The sequence below is a fragment of the Theropithecus gelada genome, chromosome 12 (genome assembly GCF_003255815.1).
Source record: "Theropithecus gelada isolate Dixy chromosome 12, Tgel_1.0, whole genome shotgun sequence".
Classification (NCBI taxonomy): Eukaryota; Metazoa; Chordata; class Mammalia; order Primates; family Cercopithecidae; genus Theropithecus; species Theropithecus gelada.
In genome coordinates this window covers 106,118,210-106,144,374 of record NC_037680.1, presented here as the reverse complement: position 1 = coordinate 106,144,374, position 26,165 = coordinate 106,118,210, and the positions used below count along the sequence as shown (strand labels likewise).

The following is a 26,165-nucleotide window of genomic DNA, read 5'->3' as shown; positions in this document are numbered from 1 at the left end:
AATTTGGTAGACTTGTCTTGTGAGCTAACATATGATCTTTTCTGGAGAATGCTCCATGTGGCTTGAGAAGAATGTATATGCTGCTGCTGTTGGGTGGAATGCTCTGTATATAGCTGTTAGGTCCATTTGGCCTGAAGTACAGTCCTGCTCTGGTGTTTTCTTATTGATTTTCTGTCTGGATAGTCTGTCTATTTTTGAAAATGGGGTATTGAAGTCCTCTGCTATTGTGTTGCAGTTTAACTCTTCCTTCAGATATATTAATATTTGCCTTATATATGTAGAGGCTCTGAAGTTGGGTACATATATAATTATAATTGTTATATCCTTTTATTGAATTGACCCCTTTGTCATTATATAATGACCATCTTTGCCTCTTTTTACAGTTTTTGACTTAAATTCTATTTTATTTTATTTAAGTATAGCTATCCCTGCTCTCTTTTGGTTTCCACTTGCATGGTATGTCTTTTTACATACCCTTACTTTGAATCTATGTGTATCCTTAAAAGTGAAGTGAGTCTCTTGTAGGCAGCATATAATTAGGACTTAAAAAATTCATGCATCCACTCTATGTCTTCTGCCTGGAAAATTAATCCATGTACATTCAAAGTAATTATTGATAAGTAAGGACTTACTACTCTCTTTTTGTTTATAGTTGCTCTTTTAGTTCTCATTTTGATTCTTAATATAATTGCTTGGAAGCAGGAGGTGATCTTTTAACTTACAAATTTTAATGAAGTCATATACATATTTTCACAATATGAAATGGATTATAGATTTTGATCAGTAAAGTTTCTGTTTTGAAAGGAAAATTTTAATGAAGTGTAATTGATATTTTTCTTGAAACTTTCTCACAATACTTTCAAAAAGAAAGGGATTGTCATCAGCATCACTTACTGCAAGAAAATCAAAGAGGAGATTATTAAACTTAGTAACAAAGTTTTTCAAGCCACTGGTGGGTTTCCATTACATTGACCTGACGTAAGTTACCTCAGAAACTTTGAGGTCCCTTTAAAAGACTATAAAGACAGGAGCAAGAAGAGTAACTAAGAGGTACCAAACACTCTGTAGGGCAATACTGTGACTAGAGCTGTCACATCCTCATAGTTTACATGTGGCCAATAAGTTATTAGACTGACCACCTACCTCAGTCTACCAGGTGAAACTGGTTGGCAGTGATGAGCTGAACAGGAGGTAGACATGATGTGAGAATGAGTGAGCAGCAAATACAGATTGCTCTAAAAATAAATTTAGTGGAAAAATTAATATGAGGACCAGAATCAAAGAAAGGTCTCTGTGATGGTTTATTTTATGTGTGAACTTGACTGGGCCAGAGGGTGCCCAGACGTTTGGTCAAACATTATTCTGGGTGTGTCTATGAGGATGTCTCTAGATAAGATTAACATTTGAATTGGTAGACTAAGTAAGTAATATTACCCTTCCTAATGTGGGTGGGCCTAGGTTGAGGACCTGAGTAGAACAAACAGGCTGAGTAAGAGGGAATTCCTCCTGCCTGACTGCCTTGAGCTGGGACATTGGTCTTCTCTTGCCTTCCAACTTCAGTGGAAACGTTGACCCTTCTTGGGTCTCAAGCCTGCTAGCTTTCAGACAGCAACTTACACCATCTCTCCTGGTTCTTAGGTCTTTAGACTCAGACTGGAATTGCATCATTGGCTTTCCTTAGTCTCCAGCTTGCTGACTATAGATATGGGGAATTCTCAGCCTCCATGATCATATGAACCAATGGCTTATAATAAATCTCTTTATATATCTCTCCTATTGGTTCTATTATAAAGTGACAAAAACCTTGGCTGAGCTACATTCTAGTATTTTGTGAAAGATAGAATTTGTTAGTGATGAAATTATATATATAGCTGAATAGATTTCCAAGCAAAGTGTAGAAAGGCTGGATCCTCTTGAATACTCAAGTAAAATATAAAAGGAGAAAGATGAATTGAAAAGGAAATTGTTAAGCCAAAACGGATCAGAACTTGAAGATTTGGAAAATTCTGTCTGTCTATATTGCAAAAAATGGGAAAGTTGTTCTGAAGAAAATACTTAAGGTTATGGCTGAGGAACCATTTGATAAAGAGATCATGGATATGATTCATGGGTTTAATCAGCAATCTCAGCAGAAGTCAGGAATTGAGATGGGATTTTACCATCAACGACACTGTCAGTTTGAACTAAAGGGGACAGAGAAAGTAGAGGTGGAATGAAGGAAGGCTGTCAGACTTCTTGGAATCTCTAGGACTGGAATATAGAGCTATTCAGCTGTGAACATGAGCTGTTCTTCAAGGAAAGGGAAAGATGGCCCCAAAGGAGAGTCAGAGATCAGCAGGGCTGTAACTCCCACCACAGAGACAGTATAATCCCACCTCTACTCCAGGTCTGGGGACAAGGCTTTCTTCTTGGTTTCTAAGGGTAGGATAGCCTCCCAGATTTCAAGGGGCCTGAATGACTCCGCCCAGTGTCTCTGGGGCAGGGCTGCCCTGCAAAACTGTGGGGTGACACTGCCACAGCAGGGGCCTGGAAGGCACAGCATCAAACCAAAGAGGATTGCTCTTGAGCAGTTACATTCTGATGGATTTTGCCTTGCTAGAGTTTTAGACTTGCTTGGGGCTTGTCACCTGTTCTTTCCTTCCCAATTCTTCCTTTTGGAATAGGAATATCAATCCTACACCTGTCCCACCATTGTATTTGGAAACATGTAACTTGTCTGGTTTCACGGGTTCAGTGTGGAGAGGAATTTTGCCTCAGGATAAATCACACTTTGAGTTTCATTCATATCTGATTTAGATGGTACATGGATGAGTCTTAGGACTTTGGATTTCAGGTGTTACGCTAGAATGAGTTAAGACATTTGGGGCCGTTGGGAAGGAATGAATGTATTTTGTGTGTGAGAAGAACATACATTTTGGAGGGTCAGAGGTAGAATGCTGTGGGCTGAATTGTGCCCCATTAAAATTGGGCTTTATTCTTCATTTGTTTCCCATGGAGTCCTAATATCATACTATTCGATTCAGAACAAGGTTCCTGGAGAGGTTCCTGTAACTTATTGCCTGAAGTTACACGAACCCTAAGTGCCAGAGTCAGGTACAAACCTGGTACTGTCTGCCCTGGAATCTAGACCCTTATCTGTTTCACTTGGCCACAGCTTCTGAGCCAGCAGTTTAAATCCTGCTGCCACTCTTACCCTTTTCTAGCTGGGCTCATTGGGAGGATTGCACAACCTCTCTGGGCCTGCTTCTTCATCTCTGCAAAGAGATGAGAACAACCCTCATCACGGCTGGTTATGAGTATTGAAGGAATGCAAGTACCTGGTCAGTTGTCAACCCATCATACCCCCAACACCTAGCCTGGAGCCTGACACATAGCAGGTGCGCAATAAGGACTTGCTGAATGAATGAATGGATGAATAGAATGAGATATAATTCTATATGAGCCATACAGATGTATGGTAGGGGCTCAATTCTCTTATTTCTCCTTCCTCTTCTCTCTGTCCCTCAGCTTCTCCCTGTAGCACATGTGTAATCTGTAGCTGGCTTGAGGGCAGCAACAATTCTATTACTCTTGAATTTTCAATGGAAAACTCAGGGCCAAGCCCTGTGCCTTGAACATAGTAAACACACAATGGCTGAGTAAGTTGCAATTTAACGTCTTCAATCAGGGTTTATTAATATTTTATAAAAAAGCCTTCTAATTTCAAGAATATAATTCTTCCTCAAAGGAGCTATTTCCTTTTCTGAAAAGAATAGCTGTGATACACGTTCAGAACCACCACTGCCAAAATATTATTAGCATTATGTAAAGCATTTTCAACCTCAAAGTACTACATTGTTCCTACTAATTGGTGATTTCAGTCTATTTTTGAAAACTTGTGATTTCCGAGGCAACGGGAATATTGTTTCATGTGTTCCCTTCCCACATTTACTCTTTTGCACACTGACTAAGTGTTAGTGCCTTTGCATTGTCAGTTTGAAATGGGTCACCTGCTGGAAACAAATCCCGAGTAGAATTTTCTGAGTCCCCAAACCCAGCCTTTTTTACCTCAAGAAGTAAGTGAATTACCAGATTGTGAAAGCAGGTTTTAAAAAGTAGGTTAGGCTGGGTGTGGTTCTAATCACGTCTCTAATCCCAGCGCTTTGGGAAGCTGAGGCAGGAGGATAACTTGTGGCCATGAGTTTGAGACCAGTCTGGGCAACATAGCGAAGTCCTGTCTCTATGAAAAATAAAAAAAGCTTGGCTGGGCATAGTGGTATGTGCCTGCAGTCATATATTTCAGAGGCTGCGGCAGGAGGTTAGCTTGAACCCAGGTGTTTGAGGCTGCAGTGAACTATGTTTGTGCTACTGCACTCCAACCCGGGTGACAGACTGAGACCCCCATCTCAAAAATCAATAAATAAGTATAAAATGAGTTGTGAGTTTTAGACTGGCAGAAACCTCAGAACTCACCTCTGTGTGAAGCACGGAAGCAATATTGACTCCGTAAGGCTGTGGGACTTGACCAAGGTCACAAAGCTCATGGGGGAAACCAGAATGTGGGCCCCTTTACTCGGGGCCCATCTCAGGAGTCAAAGAGTGTGTTTCACTGCAACATGTTAATGTCTGTGAATTTTCCGTTAATTATGAATAGAGTGGAAGGTATGGACATTCCTTATGGTCTATGAATATATTGCTCACTATGTCATTCATCCCTTCTCAGGACCAGACATTGCACCCCTTGGGGCTCAGAAAGACAAAACAAAACTAGTGACATGGTACGTCAGGGCTTTAAGTTAGCCACTTCTACCTACTGGTTGTGTGACCTTGTGTGATCCTCCTCACCTTTCTTAACTCCTTCTGGTTTCCTCATCTTTAAAATAAGGAGTTGTAGTAAGCCTTATTCATTCAACAATTATTTACCGAATGTGCACTATGTGCCAGGGATTTTTCTGGGTGCTGAGAATACAACTGAGAACCAAGCAAAGTCCCTGTGCTCGTGGAAGTCATATTTCAGTGAGGAAGATGACTAAACAATATGCACATGCATTTGGTGTGCATATACAGTGTATGCGTGTATATGTTTGCATATATGTAGTGTGTGTGTGTGTGTGTGTGTCTGTGTGTGTAATCATGGCAAAAATGGGAAAAATGGGAAAGTTGTTCTGAAGAGAATACTTAAGGTTGGGGCTGAGGAACCATTTGATAAGATACCATGGATGTGATTCATGGATTTAATCAGCCATCTCAGTAGAAGCCAGGAATTGAGATGGGATTTTACCATCAAAGACACTATCAGTTTGAACTACAGGGGAAGGAGAAAGTAGAGGTGGAGTGAAGGAAGGCTGTCAGACGTCAAGGAGTGACAGGTGCTGTGAAGAAAAAATAAAACAGGGTAAAAGGATGAAGAAAAATGGAAATAGGATTGCAGATAGGTTGACTAGGTAAAGCCTCCCAGAAAGGGAAATGTTTGTGAAGAGGCTGAATAAAATGAGCTTGTAAACAGCGTGACTATTAGGAGAATAGTATTGCAGGCAGAGGGAATAGTTATATGCTATGTGCATGTGCTATGATCTGTGTTTGCATTCCCCTAAAATTCCTATGTTGAAACCTAATCACCAAGGTGATGGTATTAGAAGGTGGAGCCTTTGGGAGGTGATCAGGTCATGAGAGCTTCACCCAATGAATGGGATTAGTACCCTCATGAAAGAGGGCCCAGAGAGCTGCCTTCTTTTTCTGCCATGTGAGGGCACCTCGAAGGTGCTGTCTATAAGGAATGGGCTCTCACCAAACGCTGAATCTGCCTGCACCTTGTAAACTTCCTAGTGTCAGGTATTTTGCTCTAGCAGCCTGAATGGACCAAGATAACGTGCAAAGGTCCTGATGCAGGATTATGCCCAGAGTGTTTGAAGAGCCAGAGCACAGTGCCCAAGAGAACCTGTGATGAGAACTGAGCAAGCTGAGAAGGAACCTGGGTCTGGCCACGGAGGAAGGACAGGGAGCTCATTCTGAGAGTGACGGGAAGCCACTGAGAGCATGAACTGGGCTGGGCCATTGGATTTTCCACTTAAAAGGATCACTGTGGAGTCTGGGGAAGAATAAATGTAGGGAGGACAAATTGGAAAACCAGTTAGGAGGCTATTTTTAAAATGTATGCATTTATCAGGCTAGAGATAAGAACAGCTTGACCACTGTGGTGCTAGAAGTAGTGAGACGTTTTGGATTTGGGATATATTTGATATATTTGAAGGTACAGCTGATAACACTTCCTGGTGTGCTGAGGTATGAATGGAAGTGGAGAGTTGTGGATGACTCCAAAGTTTGTTTGTTTTTTTAAATAACAGCTTTATTGAGATGCAATCCACATACTGTTAAGTTTACAATTCAGTGCTTTTTAGTTTATTCATGGAGTTGTGCAGTCATCACCATAATCAGCTTTAGAGCATTTTATCACCTCTGAAAGAAGCCCTCTACCCTTTAGCTATCACTTTGTGACCCTATTATCCTCCCCACCCCCAGCCCTAGGCAACCACTTATCTACATTCTGTCTCCATAGATTTATTTATTCGGACATTTTAGAGGTAAGTCCAAGTATATGATATGTAGTTTTGTGGCTGGTGTCTTTAATTTAGCATGTTTTCAAGGTTCATGCAGGTTACACCATGTATAACTACATTCATTTTTATGCCCGAATAATATTCCATTGTATGGATGTACCACATTTTGTTTATCCCTTTATCTGCTGACAGACACTTGGAGTATTTCCACCTTTTGGCTATTGTGAATAATGCTGCTAAGACACTAAGACACTTAGCCTGATGTACTCCCTCTTCAATTTTCCTCCAGGATCATGTGCCTCTAACCTTGTCTCCCTCTTTCTGCCATATTCCCTGTCCCTCCCTGCTTCTTTCCTGGCTTCTTGCTCTCAAAGATTCTCCGGCCTTCTCTATCTTTAAACCAGTCCTGCAAACAAGCAGTGATTTGGAAATTCCTTGATGCTCCTTCCATGTGTCCACCTCCTCTGCTTCCTCCTCCTCCTTTGTCTCTTCCTCTTTCTCTTCTCCTCCTCTTCCCTCTTGTCCTCCACTTTAATCTCCCCTTCTTTCTCTTCCACTCTCTCTTCCTCATTACTGCCACATATTGGTCCATCTTCAACTCATAATTTTCTACCCACTCCCTCATGCTGCTTTTCTCTCTTCTCCAAGGTCGTTGGTGGTGCCCTTTTCACTGATTTCCAGGGCTCCTTCCTAATCCTTATCCTGCCGAAGTTGATCATTTTTCAGAAGCCTTCTCCCCTGGCTTCCATTGTACTGCACTGTGCCTGCTCTCCTGAGACCTCTGCCACCCTCTCCTTCCTCCCCTCTCTTCAGCTGATCTCCTCTGCCTTGAGGAGAGGATGGATGGCTACCTCAAGGTGGATGGCTCCCAGACTCCCCTTCTAGCCAGCCTCTCACCTCAGCTCTTTGCCTGGACCAGGCAGCAATATATTTGCCGACTCCTCCTCCTCCTCTCCCTCCCCTTCCTCCCCTTCCTCCTCACCACCTCCCTTCCCTCTGTCTGCCCCACCTCACCACCCTCCTGGTCGTGGTGCCAGCCTCTCTCTACCTTCTTTTGATCTCACACTTGATTCCAGCCTGGCTTTCTCGTGCATCCCTAGTTTCTATCAGTGGTGCCATCATCTCCCTCCTCACTTGGGCTGGAAGCTTGGCCATTATGCTCGCCGCCCTCATCTCAGTTATCTTTGGAGTGCCACCAAGTTTCCTTTATTTATGATGACTCTCCATCTGCCCTGGCTCTTCCTCTTCCATCACCAATGCCTGATTCAAGCTGTTGGCATCTGCCGCCTGGGTGATTGCAACCTCCCCGTAGGCCATGCTGCCTTACTCACAGCTGCTGATGTGATACTTATGAAGCCAGGGCCTGGCTGACTGCAAAGCCTAGCTGGGCCAGGAGGCCAGATTGCCCGAGTGCAGCGCCTGCTCCCACTACTCATTTATTGTGTGAGCTGGGGGAAAGTTACTTAATCTTCCTGGGCCTCAGCTGTCTCTCTGTAAATTGGGCATGGGTGATGGTATTCAATGTGCCACAATCCAATGATTGTGAAGATTAAATAAGATGATACAGGTAGTGTGCTTGGAAAGTGACCTGGTGCATAGTAAGCCCTCATCAAATGTCAGCTGTTGCTATTGTTGTTGTGATTGTCAAGCCCTGCACAGAGCCCAGTCACCACTTTCTTGGCCAGAGATTAGGCTTCAGCTTTTTCTGCATCTCCTGCTCTGGGGACCCAGATTGGAGCAAAGGGCACAGGAAAGCCAGGCCTGAGTGGGCCACTTCCTGCCCACTGTGTCTGGCCTCAGGGTTGGCCTTGGTTGGCCCTCAGTCTTTTCCAATGAGCTTCATCAAAAGGGAAGAAAGAACATATATGAGGAAAGAAAGGGAGGTGGGGTTGGAGTCTGCAGTCCTGGGTTGAATTTCAGACTGAGCTACTCACCAACTCTACTTAGCTCGTCTGAGCCCAAGTTCTCTTATCTATGAAATGCAATGATGATCTTGACCTTGTAAAAGAAAACATACGAGAACACACAAATACACACACAACACACATGTGCACTCATACACATGCATAGGCAACACATGCACACATATGCACACAACACACATACACAAACACAAAACACATGTACACACATATATAAATGTAATATACACACAGTGCACACATCCATGCAGACATGCGTACACAAACTTCTATCCCCACACACACATCCACACACACTGGCACAGAATCAGTAAGCCATCCCACCACTTCTTTGTAGCCTCTAAACACTAGTAAGAGGAGGAAAGTTGAGAAGGATTGGAGCTTTCATTCTTCTGATTTCTTCTGCAATGGCATTGCCCACTCCCCATCCCAGACATCCCTCTTGGAGTTCCCTCATTTCGTCCAGACAAGAACACCTGCTCCCAGGGAGAAGGGAGGAGAGATCTTAAGTCCCCCGAAATGGCAGTGAGTGGAACTAGGAAGAGATCAATATACAACACATCTTTACCAGGCTGGTACTCTCTGTGCAGGAACCTTTGAAGATGCCATGTCAGTGACCCCCAACTCTTTGGTGAATTGGGGGCCCTAGCCCTGCCTTGTTTCCCCAGCACATCAGTGAGGCCAGCCTGGGCACTGCCATGCACATGTGTCTGCCCTGGGACCATTCTCCTGCTCATTTACTCAGTATGCTGTTTCATGGGAATGTGTCTTATCTCCTTATCTGGAGCCCAAGCTCCCTGAAGGTAGGAACTGTTCCTGAACTTCTTTTAGATTCCCCAAATGTGAATTTTCACTCACAAAAAATTCTTTCTGAAGAGTGAATGAATACCTTCTCTAGAGTTTGATTTACTACAAAAACTTAGAACTCAACTCATAAATGTAGTTGTATATATTTATATGTAGTTTAAGTCAATCCCCTGACTTGTCTGTCTCATGGCATAACATCTTAATTAATCTAATATTTTCTTTCTTTCGATTTCAACTTCTCAGGAGTAATCATCAGGGCGTACTTAATGAAATATCTTCCCCTTTGAGTTATTGAATTCAAAGTATTGAATTATCTTCACCTTTGGAATCACCAGATTAAAAGATATAGCTGGCCTGTATCAATATTGCACTGTATTATTTGAGAGCTACAGAAATTGAATAAAAGGAATTATATTAGAGAGAGTGATGCATGGTGCTTATACAGTTATTAGTTTACTATATAATGAGTATTTATAGTGTCCCTGGCTCTGTGCTAGAGGCTGGCACAGAAGTAATCAATATCTGCCCTTAAAGAATAGGGAAGTAGATGTGTAAAGAATGAAATGACAGTTGCAATAATCGAGCCCAAGAACTCCCACTCATAAAAAGAAGAAAACCATGTCAACAGTGCAATCACTAAAGGCTTTTTGATGTCATATAATATTTGACTTTCACCCATTGGCCTCTGATTTTTATCCTCTGTAATTTGGGTTATATGTGTAATTCACAAATGAATAATATTAATATTTGATGTTAAAAGACTGCTTCCTCCTAATTTTCCAGATGTTGGTTCTCAAACTTTAGCATGTACCTTGTATTAGCATCACCTGTAGGACTTCTTAAACCTCAGTTGCCAGGCCCCAGCCCCAGAGTTTCTGTGTCAGAAATCTGGGACAATGATGGTCAATTTGCATTTGTAACGAGTTCCCAGGCAGTGCTGATGCTGCTGATCTGGGAGACACATTTTGAGAACCACTGTTCTAACTTGCCTGTATAAAAACTGAGAGATCCCAAAAATACTGGCATATTGCTTTGTCATTTTAAAATCCATAATTTCTTCATTCACTCAAAAAATATTGAGCCACGTGGGATGTGCCAAGCACAGTGCAGCCTCTTGTGGATTCAAGGGTACACTCCATAGAATGGCACCTGCTTGAAGTCATTATAGTCATTGTCTTTATTTCCTCCATGAGGGAAATGAAGGTCAAAGTCAACCCCTTGATGAGCTCACTCAGCTGATTGTTGTATCTCAGACCTTCCACTCCCCAAGTCACTGTCCTTCCCACTGTGCCTCTTGTCTATTTACTTGTTAGATGTAGTTACTTTTTTCCCCAACGTTGAGATTAATTTTTCTAATTCTGCTGAATGTCGGCTTTCTGTCAAGCTTTTTTTTTTTGCATATTCCAATTTTAATTATATTTTACTTATTGTCGTTCATAGATGGGCTTCATATATCTCCCTTTATTTGCCTTTGGTTTTTAAATCCTGTTTATGTTTGTCCAGATGTGTTTGTCTTTCTCCTGCCAGCGAATCTTACTAGTTTTTTTCTGTGCAATAATTTCTGCCTTCCGACTTTAAAATAGGATGCCTCTGAGACTGAACATCTTGATGGTACCCTATTTATTCCCACTGTTTATTTCTTGCCGCTGTGTGCTAATATTAGGCACTGCGTCTCGGCAGCCATGGCTGAGGCCCTGATACTGGCTGCTCAGATCCCCCCAGGGTGAGAGCTGAGACTGGTGGGTTCTCTTGGTAGCATCAGCATTCGGTCCAAATCCAGCAGCCTCACCTCACTGCACAGGCCAGACTATTAAAAGACCAGGAGCGTTAAAAATAGCTGTCACTGCAATTCCCACCATGGGAGCCCTCAGAACAGCTCTCCGAAGAAACAATTAGACTCTGCCTCAGAGAGCCAAGGCAACACAGAAAAATATTTTTTTATTTCAATAGAGAAATCATGAAGTAAACATCATACACAAAAACAACTGTGCAAGGAAAGAGAATGTTTAAAAAAATACTCACAACTGATTGATCGCCCTTGTTCTTCATAATCTGACTCATTTAGCTAACTTCCCTTACACCTCATGTAATGTGCCATTGACCTCTGGAAGATTTTCTTCATTTGAAGGGTACGGGTGGAGTAGATAATAACATATGGGTTGGTGGGGGGAATTTTTGTTATGTTGGAAATCAAAAGATACCACTCAGATGGTATGCTGTTCTGAGATTCACAGGGAAACTTAGCCATTCTTCTCTCTCTAGATATGAATACATTTTAAATTATATTTTATACTTAAATATAAAATAGTATAAAATCAAACACTCTAAGCCCATATTAGACCAAATGTAATCTGTGAATGCTCACTAATGGATGCATTTCCTTCACATGTCTTGTCACTTTCTGCCTTTTGCCTTTTTAAGAATTTACTCCCTGCCAGGCTTTGCTTCCTATGTTCGGGACTGTATTTCACCTAACATCATTGCTCGTGGTCAGACCCTTTAAAAGCACGAAGCCTGAGTTGAGAGCTTTCCCAGCTGTGACATATGTCCTCAAAAGGCCTCCTTACCATATACCCTGAGTCACAACTTGTCTTCTATCTTTGTTATACTTCAGTGTTCTTCAAAGAAACAATAAAATCTCTGCAATTCCTTAAAAGGAGAGGTCAGTATTTTCAATAGTCATCTGTTTTTGAATGAATTATTTTACTTATTCATAAAATATCCCAATTATAAATTCCTTAGGTTCTTAGGGTTTTGAGTCAATGTATTTTACAATGGCCTTGAATTTGCTAGGGATTCTAAATATTCCTAAGAATGCTGATTTTTAAAAAATATTCTGAAGGTGCTATTTCTCTGCTTTGTAAAGGAGTGGTTTCTGTTTAAGGGAAGATAAGAGGCTCTGAAACCAAAACGAAGGTTAATAGTCTGAAGGACTAAGGTTCCATTGACACAAACCAGGACTTCTCAACCTTGGTGTTCAGGACATTTTGCCCTGGAGAATTCTTTGTGGTAGGAGACTGTCTTGTGTATTGGAGAATGTTCAGCAGCATCCCTGGCTGTACCTACTAGATGCCAGTCACCCCTTCAGAGATATGACCGTAAATAAAGTCTCCTGACATTACCAATGACACCTGGGGAAAGAATCACCCCAGTCAAGAACCACTGACCTAAGGAATTAAGTCTGGATATGGGCTCCTGAACAACGACAAAATGAAGAGTTCTGCTTCAGCCTTGTTGATTTGCCGTGTTGCAGAGACCTGTTGGAGGTGTTGGATGCTACCTGGAGAAGCACGATTGAAGTTCAGAAGAGGGGAGCATGATGCGCCACTGATCTCAGTCTGCCTGGAAAGGGAGGGGCCCTTTAGCAGGACAGTTGCTCATCGCAGTGTTTCCCGAGTTAGATGTACAGACCATGATGGCACCAAGGTGATTTTTGATGGCAGATATTTAAGATAACCATGTTTTTACTTCAATAGCTCCACATTTGTTTGAATGTGCATTAGGAAAACGAGCAGCTAGCACATTCTACCCAGGCTGTTCTCGATATTATTGCTTAGGGAGAGGCTAAACCTAAGTTGAAAGATATAGTTGATTTTGATTTTGGGACATTAACTTTAAGCAAGTGGATCCACTCCTTCAACAAATAATTGTATCAGGAAATGTTTAAGTTTGGAGGGTCCGGAGGTGAACAAGGCAGAGAAAGTCCTGATTCTCAGGGAGTTTATGTTCTCGGAAGGAAACCAATTAAGAAAATCATTGTAGGTAATGATAAGTATACTGTGATGAGCACACAGGAGCCCAGGGGGTACAACAGGGGCCTCCAGGGATACAGCCCTGCTCCCATGGGTCACCTTCTGGGTGGGGAGGTAACAAGTATGTGTGTGTGTTTCAAGTAGAAATAAGAGCGAAGTTTTAGAACAAACAAGGACAAAAAGCCTGAGGTCTGAGCAAGTGACTTCTTTTTTTTATTATTATTATTATTATACTTTAAGTTCTAGGGTACATGTGCATAACGTGCAGGTTTGTTACATATGTATACTTGTGCCATGTTGCTGTGCTGCACCCATCAACTCATCAGCAAGAACAGAAAACCAAACACCGCATGTTCTCACTCATAGGTGGGAACTGAACAATGAGATCACTTGGACTCGGGAAGGGGGACATCACACACTGGGGCCTATTATGGGGAGGGGGGAGGGGGGAGGGATTGCATTGGGAGTTATACCTGATGTAAATGAGCAAGTGACTTCTGAGCTTAGAGTTAACTAATGAAAGAGGGTGGGCACAGAAGGCTGCAGAGTCAGAGGAAACAGCCCTGCAGTGTGACCCCAGGGTCCAGGGATGGGGTTTCTGGCGTCCCAGAATGCCCTTTGGGCACAGAGAAGACTATTTGAAATTATCTTTTGTATGTGTTCCCTTGTGAGAAGTAAACTTAAACACTATAATGATTCTCAAGCTCTGTTCAACATCCCAATGGGTTCTGACTTAATCTTATCTTTCAACTTAAATTCATCAATCAAAAACCAATTACTCAGCTAAACATTTTAATTAGAATCGTAAGTGTGATAGATTCTCTCACACACCACATTTTTCTCAATCATCACACATTCTTTGAATACCAATAGGCACAGATTAGCTTAAACCAGACACGAAGTGGCAGAACCATGGGCTTGATCCACGTGCTCATATCATCATCTCCATACTTGGCTCTATCTCTTCTTGCAGTTGGAAGACTCATACCACTAATGGAAGAGCTTCATTATCCTAAGCTAACTGTGGTTCTTGACCCAAATGAATTGCAGTTGGCACTCAGAGGACTCAGGTTGTTTCTGGGAGGGAGGTTTTTGGCTGTCTCAGGAGTCCTGGGCATCCAGGGTGATTCTTCTCATGTCAGTGAGATGAGCACACATAGGTCACCTCTCCCTATTATTGCCATCCAACAGGAAACTCCAAGCTCATACTCATCAATGGGCTTGATTTCAAAACCCACAGCCCCTGAGTCCCAGAGACATCATTGTTTAATTGTTCTGATTTTATTGGTCACTCGCACTAAGGTTGTAGCTATTTTCCTTCCCTCCTTAGTTGGTTTTTGCACGTTTCTTAGTAGCTTTCTTAAGATATGTTCATGTCTCCCTACCTAGTTCTAGAGATGACTTTAATGCTTTGATGCCCTTCTCTTAGGTCTTCCACTCTGTTGTGCAATTTATTTCTAAACCCTCCAATCTTTATTTCCTGATTTTACAGATAAAATTCCACTACACCTCCCCTAGTCCTCTCCTTTCCACCCCCAAAAGTTTATTGCTAACTTTCTTCAGTAATTTCTCCATTGCAGAACAATTTTAAATCTGTGCCCCACCTCTCTTTGCAGGGCAGGGCTATAACTTCTTCTGTCGAATCTTGCGTCCATCTCATGATTCTTTCTGGTCCTGAGGCCACAGCATGAAAAGAGTACTAACGCCTGTGAGCAGGAGCTTGGCGAGATTCGGAATAGAGGGAAGCCTGGGTGGCTGCAACACGGTGGTTGGTGGCAGGGGTGGGCCAAGATGAGGGGGCAGGGGCCACACCGTGCAATATCCTTTAGGCCCTGGGTAAAGTGTTTGGGTTTTATTCCAAACCTTTTGGGAAGCCACTGGAGGGTTTTAAGTAAGAAGTAATAAGATATGAATTATATCTTAAAAAGATCTCTCTGGCTATTCCTATGTGGAGAATGGATTGAAAGAAAGCAAGTGTGGCAGCAGTGAAGACAGGGGCTGGGCAACCACTGGAGTCCTGGTGAGAAGTGGTGAGGTTTAAATGGGACTAGACAATGTGAAAGGTGTTATGTGGTTGTGACAATAACTTGGCAGGTGGTTCATGAATGCTTGTGGTCTGGCCACGGGGGCTTAGAGGGAGTACCACTAGCTAGAGGAAAGAAAGACAATTGCTGATACTTGCCTCCATAGTTAGGTATAGACTTTTGTCATTTGGAAATCAAAACGAGGGAGTTTATCATTGTCGTGCATTTTTAGTCAAGTGTCAATGACATTCACACCTTTTCTGCACTCTTTTGTGCCTTTACATGGGTTTTTCTCCATGTCTTGCCCACCTTCCACTTGGGAGCTCTGGCATAGGTTTCCAGGGCTGAAATGCCTGTTGTGTGTGCATGCTAGAGCAAATTCTTCCGTTACACACACAGAACGGCCACTGTGTATTACCTTTCATGTCTGCGGCATCAATACCATCGATCTTGCTTGCATATCTTCTACAAGGTCCTCTGGGTGGCTGTCATTGCTTTAGTGGCATAAGGAAATATTATTCACAGTTGGCATGGTTACTTTAGTCCCCAGAGAACACATTGACTTTTAGCAGGATGGAAGAAAGAAAACCCAGGCAAAACTTTAATGGTATTTTTCATTTAGATTTCTACCAATCACTCATTTAGTTTTGACTCCTTGATTATGAGATCAAATAAAAAAACCAAAGGACACAGGAAGGGTGATTTGTGTAGCTCTTAGGTATCCAGTTCAGAGTATTACATGTATATTAATACCAGTGATTTGTCCAACACCTTCAGTGAAGCCTCTGCTCTCTGAGGATCTAAGGAGTGACTCGCTGGTATTTGAGAGTTATGCTTCTGGCTCCTTGTCCTCTGCCTCTTGTCTCCCAGAACTGTCTTCACTTGCCTAGTAATGCAACTGTAATGGGAGTAATACAGTTGATGATGGTAGTCTTGGGACTACCAACTAGTAACTCCCTGGAGGGCAAGAATAATACCTGGTCCTCTTGGTGAGTCTCGTGTGGACGATTGTTAGGTCTTGAGCTCCTGCCATCATGGTCCGTACATCTACTTGGGGAAACACTGCACTGAGTAACTGTCCTGCCAAAGGGCCCCTCCCTTTCCAGGCAGACTGGGGTGGGTAGAGCATCATGCTACCCTCATCAGCTTTGCAGATCCGTAGCTGGTTATTGCCAGTAGCACTGGCCACCTGCAGGTGAGGATGCTCAGTGGTCCTGTAATCCTGTGATCTCAGCCCTGCCTCCCTGCTTCCTCCCACTCCCCAACCCATGCTCCTCCATTAGTGTTCTTCGTCTTCAGTAATACTGAACCCATAGACATGTCAATATGCTCATACTTTACGGGTCTAGAGCATTGCACATAATCTTTTTCTCCATAGTTCCATGTTTCCTGTGTTTTCAAAATCTTTAATATAAAGACTTTGAAGCTCAGGGAAAAAAAGCAATGACAAAATGTTGAATATGGACCACTGTTTCTCATTGGAGGGAACTATTGGCATTTTGAATGTGATAACTCTGTTAATATATTAGACCCTCTCAAGTCCTGCAAGATCTCAGTATCTTTACCTACAAAATGCCAGTGAGGTCCCGAAGCTCTTATGACAATTAAAAATGTAAATTAGCCTCTTTGATTGAAATCTCACCAAACTTGCATACAGTATTGGGGCACTTAACAGCATTTAAGATTCACCTCACTTATAATTTATTAGATCTATAAGAATTAAGTGCATGGAAAGATTTGTACATTATCAGACAGTTGTGGTTCTTAAGGAAATTGTTGATATTATTATATATATATAAATATGTTTTAAAGTGTTTAATTAAATTTGTAAATGGAATGAAATATTAATTAAAGACACCATTAAAAGTCATCTTTAAAAAACGCTCCTTTTGCTAGAAATGCATACTGAAATATTTACAGGTGAAATGAAATTTGGTTTTAAATACCCTCTTGGGGAACCTAGGAAAATATGAGGAGATTAGATGAAATTAAACAGACAAAATGCTAATAATGGTTGGAGCTGGGTGATGGATATGTGAGGTTTATAACCTTGTCTCTCTATGTTTAAGTATGTTTTAAATCCTTAGATAAAAAGTAAAAAGGAAGTGATTGTTAAAATTTTATTGAAAGAACTTTGAAGTTCAGAGTCCTGCACTCTTCTGTTTTTTCTGTCTTATGGGGATGTACATCTCTCACATCTGAGACCGAACCGGCTGCTGGCTGTGCGTCGTGGTTTTGTGTGATCCTGTAGTCACAATTCTGACATCTTTCCAGGGACAGAATTCATGATGCCATCTACATCCTTTAGGCCGTCCTGCCTCTGAGAAGCTACCACTTGTAATTGGTTATCTTTTTTCATAAATGTACTCTACTTTTCTAGCCATTTTGTAGAATCTTTGAAGCCAGGGATTTGAAAAAATAATTCTTGGCATCTCCAGCCTAAGCATAACCAACCACACATAGGCTATAAGTTATAGATGAATATTTATATTTCTGGATTTTATTATTTTACTTTTTTTTTTGTTTGTTTTGAGATGAAGTCTCTCTCCGTTGCCCAGGCTGGAGTGCAGTGGCACAGTCTCGGCTCACTGTTACCTCTGCCTCCTGGGTTCAAATGACTCTCGTGCCTCAGCGTCCCCCATAGCTGGGATTTCATGCAGGTACCACCATACCTGGCTAGTTTTTGTATTTTTGGTAGAGACAGGGTTTTGCCATGCTGGCCAGGCTGGTCTTGAACTCCTGGCCTCAAGTAATCTGCCTGTTTCAAATTCCCAAAGTGCTGGAATTACAGGCATGAGCTACCACACCTGAGCTGAATATTGATCATTTTTATATCAAGCTCTGTGTCTCTTTCTGTGTGTTTTCTTAGCCATTATTTTCTGTTATTTTACCTTCATACTAAATACCTGTTCGTTGACGATGGTGATGCATAGTGCCTTAAGCGTAACCTTAGGTATACTGGTGAAAGGGCTTGGACACAGGACCGTGACTCCCTGTATGACTGTGTGTAAATTACTTAACCTTTGTAATCCTCGATTTCCTCATTTGTTAAATGGGGTGATTCTCCACTGAATACTGTGCAGCCATAAAAAGAAATGCAATCATGTCCTTTGTAGGGACATGGACGGAGCTGGAAACCATTATCCTCAACTGACACAGGAACAGAAAACCAAACACCACATGTTCTCACTTTTAAGTGGGAGCTGAATGATGAGAACACATGGACACGTGGAGGAGAACAACACATACTGGGGCCTGTTGGGAGTGGGGGTTTGAGGAAGGAAAGCATCAGGAAGAACAGCTAAGGAATGCTGGGCTTAATTCCTAGGCGATGGGTTGATCTGTGCAGCAAACCACCATGGCACACGTTTACCTATGTAATAAACCTGCGCATCCTGCACAGGTACCCTGGAACTTAAAATAAAAGCTGAAGTAAAAAAAACCAAGGTGATTCTAATAACACTAACCTCATAAGGTTGCATAAGTATGGATGAGTTATGTATTAATTTGTGGATACATTATTAATATTAATTAATGTATGAATAAAAATAAGTGATCTTTTGTAAGTTTTGGCTATTATTTTTAGCCAAAAAGTTATTGGCAGCATTCCTCTTAGAAACAATTCACTCTCCCTTATTTTGAATTTACAGCTTTTATTTAATCTGTTCTGGAATTTTGAAATAGCCTTTTTTCCTGGTGTTTGGCTTTTTAGTTCATGCGCTTGTCTTGCTCGTCTTCTCATACCATGAATTAGCTAGAATCTCCTACACTGCTTGAGTGCCTGTGAGTAGGATTGCAAATGAATGCCTCCCCATTCCCAGTCTGTAATTTACAATCTATTCGGCAGGTAATTGAAGGTCAGGTGAATCATCTCTTTTCTAATATCACTGGATTTTTTTTTTTGTAAATCTCAGATTCAAGTGCTAATGGCAGTCTTTCAAAACTAATAATTCAGAAAGACAAGTTTTTATGTAGTTGAAACTATCCTAGAAATAAATAAAGTGTTACAGTATGATCATGATTGTGTGGAAAATATCTATGACTAAAAATTTTTGATAGGAGTTATCTCTACAGTACTGATGGTCCTGTCACTCAAATAACATAACCAAGGGCACATTTTTTTTCTTTTTCTGTTTAATGTCTTAAATTTTCCAAGCTTTCTTTACTGTGTTCCGCTTTATGATGAGAAATTTATTAGCATTTTAGTTTTTAAACTTTTCTCTCCAGGGGATTTGTTTTTAAAATTAATAAACAAAATTCTGGAATGTATTTAAAGCTTTTTGACTGCACAGGTGTTCCAATAGATTTACGTCCTTATTTCCTCACCACATGCATGTAGTTATTTTACAATCCAACAAAATCACCATGAGAGCCTTGTTTCACAGAGAATTTAGTTGGATTTGTGAATTAAATAAGTATTAATAAAATATATTAATGTGCTTAGTGTTCTGTGTGTCTCAATCTCTTTATCTTGAAAGTGGGGGGAGAGGGTACAGAATTAACACAGGTGGGTTATTCTAGCTCCAAAATATTATACATTAAAACTGCTAATACCTAGACATTTTCCTGATGCTTTTTATGTAGGCATTGTGATGGCCTAGGGAATGTGGCATTTTCTCAGTCAGATCAAGCTGAACACCGTAAATTCCTGTGTCAGAAGGAAGCTATCAACGTGACATTCAGTCTCAGCTTCTGAAGGTTCTGACTGGTATTTCAAGATGAAACACAGACCTAATACTGAAGACATGTGGTCTCCTTTCAATAGGGATTTTTGCAGAGTAAATGATTTTTGAACGATGATTCTAAACTGCTATGATTATTTCTAAACTACCATCGTTTGTAAAAAGAGATCTAGGAGCAGCTTAGCTGAAGGCTGCTGCTGCCTTCACTGGGCAGGTACCAGTTGAATCCGTCAATTCCTAGAGTGGCTCATGGTAGGTCTGGAATAGCTTATTTTATAAAATGTACATTTTGTTTTACTCAGGTTATACTGGAGAGCTTTGCCAGTCCAAGATTGATTACTGCATCCTAGACCCATGCAGAAATGGAGCAACGTGCATTTCCAGTCTCAGTGGATTCACCTGCCAGTGTCCAGAAGGTAGTTACTATTTATTACTCCGGAAAGCACTTTTGTTTTTCTTTTTCCATTATAAGCGAATTTGATCAGCCTTATACTTTGTTTCTGCAAAACTCAACGCAAGAGAACTTCCTGTTTTGTTTGATTTATGAAACATAGAAGGTAGTCCCCCTTTTTAGCTCTAAGCTAGCATAGCTTGAAAATTATTTGAATATTAGACATAATCTAGGACTTTCTGTGACTTTATTTATACATTGAAAATGAATAGCTATGATAAAATAAGATCTCTTTCTCATGGTGACAATTGACTTAAGAATTCTATTTTGTTTCATTTTTGATACGAGTTTACATTGAAAAATTCAACATAAAGTTCATCTACTTCTGCTTTTAAATCAGCTTCATAAGGTCTTAGAAAATTCAACTCACCTGAATAACCACATCATTAGGGCTACTTTTATTTTAAAAAGCAGCTTTAGCGCTGGCATGGTTTTACCTGAAGAAGCAGGCAGATACTCACAGCCCTCAAGCTGGTGTTCACGAGATTGTTTTGTAATTTGAGGAAGGCTTGTTCCCATTTCTGCTTTCAGGGATGTTATGGAAGGGATTATTTTAAATTGTTAATTTTGTGAGAATAACATGACATTAGATTGTTTTTTAGAACCAGCATGTAAGCTTCTGATCCGCAGAAGTAACATTGAAAGCTCCACAGAGTCACATCTGCAGAGATTAGGTGTAGAGCCTGAGTACCTAAGGATGCATCTCTGTTCACGATTACCTTAGACTACCTAAGGCTGAGAGACAGGAGGTGGGCGGTGGTACAGGAGGATGTTGGTAAGAGGCCACTGGCTTCCCAGATAACCTAAGGGCTTGGGCTCTCCAGGAGCTGCCCCTGTGATGGGCAGTACCTCATAATCGAGTATTTCGGAGAAGTGAACATCAACTAAAGAAGGGCAGGTTCTTGTCTTCCTGCTCACTTGGGCAGAGCAGGGGCCAGGGTCGGGGCCGGGGTGAGATGCCTGTGGCCTGCCCGGCTTTCCCACTCTCTCACTGTGTGCTGGCGATGAGTTAAATGTGTTTGGCGAGCCCTGCTCTTCACCCTCTCCTTATTTTGCAGTGCAGGCTCAGCTCTCTTAAACAAATGTGAAACCTTGGAAACATTGCTGAAGGCTGATGACTGAGCAAGCAGCACCAGTCTTCGCTCACATAGAGCACTTTGCAGTTCTTAAAGCTCTGTCACACCCTCGATTAGTCAGTTGTCACTTAACTCTGACCGAAGGCCTTGCCGTTTAGTGTTTAGTCCAGGGCAGCCTTCAGGGTCATTCTGGGACCGAATGGAATCTTTGTGCAAGTGCTTTTAAGAACTCCAACATGCTTTCTTATTATTGCTGGGATTGTTACCTGAAAGTTACAATCAGGCCTCTGGAAGTTCGGATGGGGGTAATTGGCACAAAGTCACACTAGTAATAAACAATGGCCCTTGAACTAAAAGCTAGGAATTTTGCTTGCACTCATACTACAATTTCCTAGTTGTTAATGTTTTGCTGAGCACTTCATGTATACCAGGCACCGTGCTAGGAGCTAGGATATCATGCTAAGGAAGGCTGAGATGGCCCCTCCAATAGTGCACATACAGGTAAGTATGTCGTCACATGCAGGAATAGGTGCCTTGAAGATGCACGGAAGGGATGTGCCTGAGCTTGGAGAGCCAGGAGAGACTCCCATGTATAAAGACCTAAGAGAGGAGAGGGAGGAGATGGCGCAGCTGAGGGCATGACTAAGCTAAGAGGATGAGAAGAATCATGGTGATAGCAGGTGGAAGCAGGCAGGGCAAGGCTTGCAGGGCTGGGTGAGCCCCGCGAGGCCTTTCATCTTCATCCTAGAGGGAGGGAGTCGGAGGGGGAGGTTTGAAGGCCAGCTCCACTATTTACTTACCAGCTTTTTCCCATGGGCATGTGGTTTTATACCTCCCTGCATCTTGGTGATTTTAATCTGTAAAATGGGGTGATGATTGTGTCTATGTTCTGGGATCAGTGGAAGGATTAAATGAGGTGAGACAGATAAAGTGCCTAGCACAGTGCCTGGCTAAGTGCTGAATACGCAGTAGCTGTTTCATCACTATTGTTTTCCTAATAATGATTCCTATTAAACCATTGATAAGCAGGGGAATTTGAACTTTTCATTCTGGAACAATGTTGAACTTAAATTAGAGAGAGACAAGAGTGAGAATAAGGAGAAAAGTTTGGGGACAGTTGTAGAAGTCCAAGAAATAGATATAGGCTGCTAGGAATGGAAGGGTAGAATTTGAAAAAGAGAGGCAGATGGATTTGGAAGAACTTTGGAAAGAAAATGGAGGAGGCCTGAGAAGGAGCAAGGTGGTAGAAGGTGAGGGAGGGCGAAGCAGCGAATCTGGGGCTTTGCAGGGGGTTGTGCCGCTCATGCAGAAACAGAAAAATGGAGAAGTGTTCTATGTTGGAACCCTTGTGAGAGACCCTCATGATAGTCACATGGAGATGTTAGCTAGGCTGTGGCTCTGTGCATCCGGAATAAGCCTGGGCTCATCTAAACACAGAGACATGGGCCTTCAGGTAGTAATTTAAACCCTGGATGCTGATCTGGGAACCCTTCTCCTTTATGCAGTGGCGCACCAGCCCCTCCACGCTTTATTCTCTAGATAAAGCCTAGAGAAAATGCGAGGCTCTGGAACTGACAAGATGAAGATGAGTTTTCCATTACGAAGACTTTTATTCAAAGGTTTATCTTCATTGAAGACTGAGCAGGGAAAAGCAGGCTTTCATTAGAGTTTAGAAGAATTTGCTGGAATGTGTGGCAGCCCCTTAGCAGGAACTCATACCTGGTGACTGGCATTTTTTAAACAGCCTCTCTCACTGGCCTATCCTTACAGTGCTTGCTTTTGTGAATTGGCATTAACTCATATTTATAGAACACTTTGCACTTTAAAAAGAGCCTGTGTCAGCAGGTGTGGTGGCTTATGCGTGTAATCCCAGCACTTTGGGGGGCTGAGGTGGGCAGATCACTCCAGGCCAGGAGTTTGAGACTGGCCTGGCCAATATGGTGAAACCCTGTCTCTACTAAAAATACAAAATTTAGCCAGGCGTGGTGGTGCACTCTTGTAATCCCAGCTACTCTGAGGCTGAGGCACAAGAATTGCTTCAAACCGGGAGGCAGAAGTTGCAGTGAGCTGAGATCGTGCCACTGTACTCCAGCCTGGGCGACAGAGCAAGATTCTGTCTCAAAAAGAAAATAAAAAATAAAAAGAGCCCGTGTCTCCAGGATGTTTCTCACATCAGACATGCCGAGAGCTAGTGTGAGCAGAGCCTCAAATTCACAGAACGTCCTGGGGTTCAGAGCCAGCCCTGACCCTTGCCTGCCTCCTTTTCAGTTTCTCCATTGTAGGTTTTTATTGATTTTGTCTGCCCTGCTTCCCTGTGTCATTCTTTGAGGAAAGGAAATGTATTTTATTCATCTTGTTGCCCATACCTAATTCCAACATCTTTCCTACGGATCGTGTTTTATGTTAGCAGGAGGGATTAATATTTGGTAAATAATTTAATAATAGAAGTCAACACTTAGATATCACTCACTATGTCTGCTAACTAATTTGACTCTCACTGTTGTGCTAGGAAGCACACACTGTTAATATTTCCATTTAACACATTAGAAAACTGAGACACAAGAGGATCAATAACTTGCCTGAGGTTACATAGCCAGAAATGGAAACCCAACCCAGAAATCGGCTCCAGTGCTCCCAACTACTGTCCTACCCCATCTCTGAATATATTCTTTAAAGGAAATCCCATTATGTTTTTTTAAAGATTATCTTCGTAACCATCATCATAAGTAAAATGCACACAAAGAAAACTTCTCGATGTCTCTGCTGTTTGCTTTCTTAAATCTGGAAAGAGTGAGAAGTTGTTATTTTTGGTAAGGAAGTGAAATCCTTTTGTAACAATTCCTCCCAGGCTGGAAAGCTGTTAAAACTGAGTTTTCCCTCCGGATAGATCTCTCAACAGCACACATCCGCATCCTTTCTCTTTTCCGTCCTTTTCTTCTCCATCTTGTTTCCTTCAAGGACCTTTTTCCATCTGACCTGGGCAGGCCCGTAGAGGTTGAGCATCCTTCCTGGGTACTGTCTCTGTGACTCCTGCTCCTTCCCAAAGTTCCAAATCCGGCAGCCCGAGAGCCAGCTGCAGTCACCTTCACAGCTGCGCTCCTTCAGGACGTGTCTGCCCTTCTACGCGGAGATTTCTATCCTTCATCAACAGTTTCTGTATTTCTTCTGAATTTCTGCTGAGCTTCTACTAGGTTCATGTTGGGAAAGTGTAGCTTCGGATTCTGGTTACAGTGGGGATGATAAGAGATAAAAGTGAAACATCGTGAATGTTTTCTAATATCCACCTAATTGAATAACAGCAATGACAAAGATAAGCACTTAGAACCTGGCATTACTGCTTAAGAATTTATTGTGTTTGTATTTGGTTTAGAACTTTGAAATCCTTAAGTTTTAAACTAAATGCATTTTAATTCTGAAGTTGTCTAATTATATATACTTAGGATTACTGCATATTGGTATTTAAATATGTATATTTAAATATATGAATATATTTAGATACATGTGTAAATACAGTCTGAATACTACTGTCTAGCCATTATGAGTATCTTAATTCCATCTCCCCTCCACTGGGAATTTGAATAGAATACCCATAAATTAATAAAGAATAAGAAGAAGTCAATAGTGATGAAAGCCTCCAGCAATAAAGGACATCCATTGGCTCTGCAGCATGACCATCCCCTTCTGGAGAGCACACCTGGTCAAATGGAACCACCTTCCTGGCACCTACCTATTATGGAAGGCATATGGCAATCAGAGACCAAAGTGAGAATATGGGTTTCATGCACTATTTTGAAAACATATCATTTTATCCAATGCATTTTAAAAACATTAAAGATATTTTCTTGCACTATTCCTATGGATACGATTATGGAATACATAGATTTTGTATGAACTGCTCTTACCCTGTAATTATGAAGTCAAGTATTACAACGAGAGAGAAGACTCACATCCTCTAGTCCTGTAACGATTAGATTGCAATGTTGGATTTTGCTATCAGACATCAACGATCTTATAATCTGGAAACTGTCATAGCCAAGGATGGAGAGTTGGTGTCTCTCTCTGGCCTGGAGGTCAGGAGATTTGAGTCCAGGCCCCGTGACGAGGCAGTGGAGTGGAGTGGTTGTGCGTGTGGTTTGGGGTCACACTACTTAGGTTTGAAATCCGGACCTACCTCTTTTGAGAAGGTCTTGGCTTCTTTGAGGCTCATGTTTTAATTTATAAAATGGAGTAACACTAGTATACATTTTTAAAGTACGTGTGAAGGATGGGGAAAGCCCTTAGCACTGTGCTTTGCAAGTAGTAGGTGCTGAGTAAATGTTAGCTATTATGATGATTGTTATTAATTAGTCATCTAACCTTGGGTAAGTCACATAATTTTATCTCTTCCACCCTTTGTTTCCTTTGGTAAAAAGGATGGAGGTTGACTACTACCTTTAAGGGACTCTGTTCTTAAAAGTCTTTAATTCAGATATATCAGTTTAAAAGCTGCTTCCTGAGTCAATAAATCCATGATGTTTCAAGTCATGTTTATAGAGAAAAGCTTCATAACCTCTAAGTGACTAGGGAATGTCTGGGGTCTAAATCTTTATGCTGGCCCACAGGTCCTGTAGGTTAAATTGCACTGCAACAATCTCCAAGGTTTACCAAACTTTTTTTTTTTTTTTTTTTCCTCATTTTATAGCCTTGGGTAACCTAGCTATATAAATCCTTTTGTTGAACTCAAATTTCAGTGGTAATGCTTTTCATCTTAAAGGGATTTGCAGACAATAGCAACACATGTCATAAAAGTTGCCTCTCAGATAATGTGTATTGTTCAAAAACTGGGCTTGTTACCCAGTCAGGATTTAGGAGTGATATAGTTTTGGGATTTAGTTTTTTTTTTTTTTTTCCAGCATCCTAACATGTATAATCTTGG

At 41.6% G+C, this 26,165-nt stretch overlaps 1 protein-coding gene across 1 annotated transcript in view; it reads left to right on the top strand.

Moving 5' to 3' along the window:
- The window catches only part of DNER (delta/notch like EGF repeat containing), a 367,125-nt gene that overhangs the window by 224,416 nt on the left and 116,544 nt on the right, over window positions 1-26,165 (top strand). The window contains exon 7 of the mRNA XM_025405375.1: window positions 20,026-20,139. Within this exon, the coding sequence (XP_025261160.1) occupies window positions 20,026-20,139 (114 nt within the window). The remainder of the gene's footprint in view (window positions 1-20,025; window positions 20,140-26,165) is intronic.